This window comes from Octopus bimaculoides, chromosome 4, assembly GCF_001194135.2.
Source record: "Octopus bimaculoides isolate UCB-OBI-ISO-001 chromosome 4, ASM119413v2, whole genome shotgun sequence".
In the NCBI taxonomy this organism is placed as follows: domain Eukaryota; kingdom Metazoa; phylum Mollusca; class Cephalopoda; order Octopoda; family Octopodidae; genus Octopus; species Octopus bimaculoides.
The window spans coordinates 76,690,558-76,695,795 of record NC_068984.1 but is presented as its reverse complement, the minus strand read 5'-3'; the positions used below and the strand labels follow the sequence as shown (position 1 = coordinate 76,695,795).

The 5,238-nt window shown below is 38.4% G+C and overlaps 2 protein-coding genes across 2 annotated transcripts in view; both read left to right on the top strand.

Moving 5' to 3' along the window:
- LOC106878823 (uncharacterized) overlaps window positions 1-5,238 on the top strand; it is a 137,118-nt gene that overhangs the window by 20,056 nt on the left and 111,824 nt on the right. The window lies entirely within an intron of this gene.
- The window catches only part of LOC106872857 (uncharacterized), a 158,253-nt gene that overhangs the window by 71,920 nt on the left and 81,095 nt on the right, over window positions 1-5,238 (top strand). The window contains exons 4-5 of the mRNA XM_052967148.1: window positions 178-362; window positions 1,654-1,792. Coding sequence (XP_052823108.1) covers window positions 178-362; window positions 1,654-1,792 — 324 coding nt within the window. The remainder of the gene's footprint in view (window positions 1-177; window positions 363-1,653; window positions 1,793-5,238) is intronic.

Here is a 5,238-nt window from a genome sequence, read left to right as displayed (position 1 = left end):
GTGTGTGTGTGTGTGTGTGTGTGTGTGTGAGTAGGTATGCATGTGTGTGTGTATAGTGTGTATCTGCATGTTTGTTTGTAAGAACTTAAACATAGAAATTAAGATTCTGGTTCATAAATCATTAAAACAATATGAATTTTGAATAGGTTTTTGTTGTTATATCTTATTTTTCAACAGCAACGTGTTGTGTGGGACATACTACTCCCAGAAGTATCAACTGCGTAGATGTAAATATCACATGCTCATCCAGTCAATGTTCTTTAGCAAAACCATGGAATGTATACACAGATTTCTACAAAATGAATTGCAAAAACTGTGTTTGTACGTATTGTTACAAAGGTGGACCTGCACTGCATCAGTTGGTATGTAGATTTTGTTTTTGAGACGATAACGAAAGAGTGAATGGGTTAGTGAAGAAAGTAAGAAAGAAAGAAAGAAAGAAATAGACTAAGAAAAGTCAAAGTACTGGAAGAAAAGAGAAAAAGATTAAGAAAGATCATATGAGAGAGAAACAGTGTAATGTGAAAAAATTTCACATAATTCTGTAAAAAGTATACGAGTTCCGCTTCTTAAGATTCTTTTCCATATGGATGTGTTATTCAAATTCAAAACATTTTATTCAAATTCAGAAAATATTAATCAATAACTGCTTCGTAATCTAGAGTTCCTTCTATGCAATTTATGAATTTATATTTTTACCAATAACCATTATCACATTTAACTACGTTACTGAATCTTTAGTGGAAAAACTGGAAATTTTAGGTTAAGAAAAATATCTAACATGTAGTCTGTTAATATAACTTGTAAGTTAAAAATAAGACTATGCAAGTTTAAAATTGCAAATATAACACTTTACTGTTATTATTGTAGTTGTCTAAATTTCAGAAATAAAGGTTTATTTTTGCTTGTTAGAAACTAGCTTCTTTATAGAACGATTTCAGAGGATATAAATGAAAGGATCAAACATTCACTTATATTTCGTATATATATAGGCGCAGGAGTGGCTGCGTGGTAAGTAGCTTGTTTACTAACCACATGGTTCCAGGTTCAGTCCCACTGCATGGCACCTTGGGCAAGTGTCTTCTACTATAGCCTCGGGCCGACCAAAGCCTTGTGAGTGAATTTGGTAGACGGAAACTGAAAGAAACCCGTCATATATATGTATATATAGGTTCAAAAAAAGACAAAAAAACAACAAAGTGAGGACGTGATACGGATAGTGTTATTAGACGCTCGGGAAAGGAAAGAGAGAGAGTATGTATGTGTGTGTGTTTGTGCGTCTGTGTTTGTCCCCCTAGCATTGCTTGACAACCGATGCTGGTGTGTTTACGTCCCCGTAACTTAGCGGTCCGGAAAAAGAGACCGATAGAAATAAGTACTAGGCTTACAAAGAATAAGTCCTGGGGTCGATATGCTCGACCAAAGGCGGTGCTCCAGCATGGCCGCAGTCAAATGACTGAAACAAGTAAAAGAGTAAAAGAGTAAAAGAGTAAAGAGTAATCATATGCGTGCGTGTGTGCGCGTGTGTGTGCGCGCGCGCGCGTGCCTGTTCGTGCGAGCACGGGCGCGCGCGCGAGCGAGTACACGTTTGTAAGAGTTCGCAATTGTTTCTTATTTATTTATTTTCTGCGTTTCTTATTTATTTTTTTAAAGTTCCAGGTCAGCTTAAAGCAACAAGATTTTGTTACGACTGAACAGTTTTCAAAGCTCATTAAAGCTCAAGCTGCAACTCAAGCTATTCCCGCCGATTTCAAAACATTAGCACTAGGGATTCTTCCAAGTTATATTGTTCGTAAGTAAAAACAAAAGCAGACAAGAATGTTTTTGATTTCTTTGATATATTTAGGTTTGAAGAATTTAATGATTTAGTTTTCAAACCAAATTCATTGACCATATGTGTAAATATCTGCTTTATTCAACCTGCTGGGAAAGCGGCTAATTCTCCTTATATTGTAATCCTATCATCTTCAGAAAATAAAATGAGTTATTCAGTAATGTAATTAAGAACAAGGCAGCCCTAGCTAGAACTCGTTCGCTCAGAGATTTGCTCAATCAGCAACTCGAGCGTTCAAATTCATTCCATTGCAATTTATAGTCTATGTCTTTTGCAATGAAATTGATATATTGCTTCGTTCTTCATAAAGGCAGCTCACATCTTATTTATGCCTTTCTATTCAAGCTACATGTGTAATTTTTGATGCTTTGAAACGATTGTAGGTCATCACTCGCTCGAGAACACATCAAACTTTACCTTACTAAAACACCTCCATTCAGAAAAGGTTAAGTAACTAAAAAGAACGTCAAATAATTTTCCATTGCATATTTCCTAAATAAATGTGCAATTAGAATATACACGATTGGGCCACTTGGTTTAATCAAATACTGCTAAGCGAAAAGTTGTATTCTAACAGAGGCACACACACACATGTACACAGATACATACATATGCAAATATGTTGGCAACTAAATTCCCGCTGTTTTTTAATTAAAATTTTTTTAAAAGGTTTAATAAAAAATAACAACTAATTAATCAATAATGTATTCACCCTTGTTGCTTATAACTTCTTCCCACCGTTCAACAAGATCTTCAATACTTCGTTGGTAGAAATCACCCGATGTCGATTCGAAAAATTGATCCAACTAAGCTCTCAATTCTGCATCAGTATTGAACGAAACTCCGCGCAGAGCATTTGAAAGAGATCGAAAGAGGTGGAAATCCGTTGGTGCCAAATCAGGAGAGTACAGCGAGTGTGGCAGCACTTCCCAGCTATGAGTTTGAATGGCTTCTTTTGTCATATTGGTGATATGAGGGCGGGCGTTGTCGTGCAGCAGAAGAATTCATGCTGCCCTTAGGTCTTTTCTCTTGAATAGCCGTGTTGAGTCGTTCCATCTGTTGAACACAGAGTTCCACGTTGACCGTTTGGTTCCGTTCAAGCAATTCAAATGGGTAATCCCTTCCCAGTCCCACCATACGCATAACATCATTTTACGCAGATGAAGATCTTGTTTCGCGCGCGGTGTTGCTTGTTTACCGGGACTAAGTCATTCCTTACGCTGCTTCATATTGATGTACAGGCACCATTTTTTGTCGCCAGTAACGATTCGGTAAAGAAATTGTTGCTTGTGTCCATGAGTTGAGTGGTGACGAGCAAGCAAACCAGCGGAGATTGTAGCTCGTTGATTTTTGTTGTTGTCACTTAAAGCATGCAGAACCCATGCTCCATACTTCTGAACCTTCCTATAGAAGTGTGGGAGTATTCCGTTTTCTCTACCATTTCCCTTGTCGTTTGACGAGAATTTTCGTGCAAAAGTTGGTTTAATCGCTCTTCATCGAACTCAACTGGACGGCCAGAACGAGGTGCGTCTTTGAGGTCAAAATTTCCGCTTTTGAACTTGGCATACCAATCACGAACGGTTCTTTGAGCTCTCGCACCCTCTCCATACACCGTACAATTGTCGGGAGTAGCTTCTGTGGCCTTAGAACCTTGATTAAAAGCAAAAAGGAGGTATCGAAAATGCTCGTTTTTCTTAACTTGACTTTCCATTTTAATGATCTGAAAATAAACAAAACTTAACTAAAATTAACAAGAAAAAAAAAAGCAAAATAGATTCCAAAATGATTCAAAAATAGAATTCTCGAAAAAAATCGATTCCAAAATTTAAAAACGCAATAAATTCCAAAATTTAAAAAACAAACGGCGGGAACTTAGTTGCCAACCTAATTTATATATATAACTTTGATAACTTTGATAGGTTTCGGCCAGAATAGGCCCAGGCCATGTCTAACTCAATAGCACCATCTGGTGAAGTTTTTTAGTCATATATGGGACACCATGGCCCACTCTAGCAAAGAGTTATTATTGTTGAAGATATATCCGGGTGTAGGAGGTTGGTCCGAGATTTTTTGAAGAAATTTGTCCAGTGAACATTTGAATTTTATGGGATCCGTTTCCGTTTTGATCTATTTTGGTATGGTATTAAAGACAGCTGGATTGGTTGAGGTAAAGTAATTGTGACGTATGTTGCTATGTGTACCGAGTTCGATTTTTGTAGTGGGCGGATAGCACGGGGACCAAGTCATAGATGGATTTTAAAAGTGATGCCAACATCATTTCATGTAGCGCTCCCGGCGGCATTGGAGAGAGTACAGATTGAGTTTTTTTTTAGTCGACACCAATAATCAATGCCTCTCATACTGTCTATCTTTCTTGTTATGGACCGCTGTAGTGCTTCTGCTTTCATAATGAGTTGCTTCGTATGGGGGGGGGGTACCACACTGGGCAAAAATGGAGTAGAGAAGGACGATAGTGTAGGCATCTCTAGACCAGAAAGTTCTCAGAATCAAGGAGCACATCTTGCGGGCCAAGACAACCTTGCTGTTTACGTGGGAACTCCAGCTTAGATTTTTATCAACGATTACTCCAACATCTCTGGTGTTGTTGGATGACATTAGGGAGTCGCCTGAGGGAAGAGCATATCATAGTTTCAGAGTTGCCTCTTTCCCAAAGTGGATCAAATCAAACTTATCTTCATTTAAAAGCATATTGTTTTTTTCAGCCCATTGGACAATAGCACACAGATCTGACTGAAGGCATGTTCGGTCTCTTATGCCGTTTAGGGCTTTCTGGAGTTTAGAATCATCTGCAAAGATTTTCAATGTAGAATGTTTGATGACATCTACTAAGTCGTTGATGTAAATAATGAAGAGGAGTGGGCCCAACAAAGTACCTTGTGGGACACTACTACAGACTTTGGCTGAGCTTGATCGTATACCCTCAAACACATGTTGGGTGCTGTTTGTCAGGAAACACTTTATCCACTGCCGCAGCTTTCCACGGACTCCAATGTTGGACAGTTTCTTCAGCAGGATTTTGTGGTCTACTCTGTCAAATGCCTTGCTGAAATCAACCTAGCTGGTTAACGATGTACAGCTACATCCGATAAATGATTAAAGTTTAATTATCCTGATGGTTATTTACGACATATCTGTATATCATAACATCGAGGTTTGACTGGCATGCGGTGACCGGACGCTCTCCACTGATGATTTCCAGTTGACTGAAATAACATGATATGAGAATCACAACGGCGATGACGGACGAATCTCGTCTGCTGCGATCTATGTGTGTCCTTTTATGCACCAGGCACCTATATGACAAGATCTCTTAAAGCAAATAACGCAGTATTTGGTTTTCTAAAAAACATCCACGTTGAGTTGGATCTGCTTCCGTCGCTAAT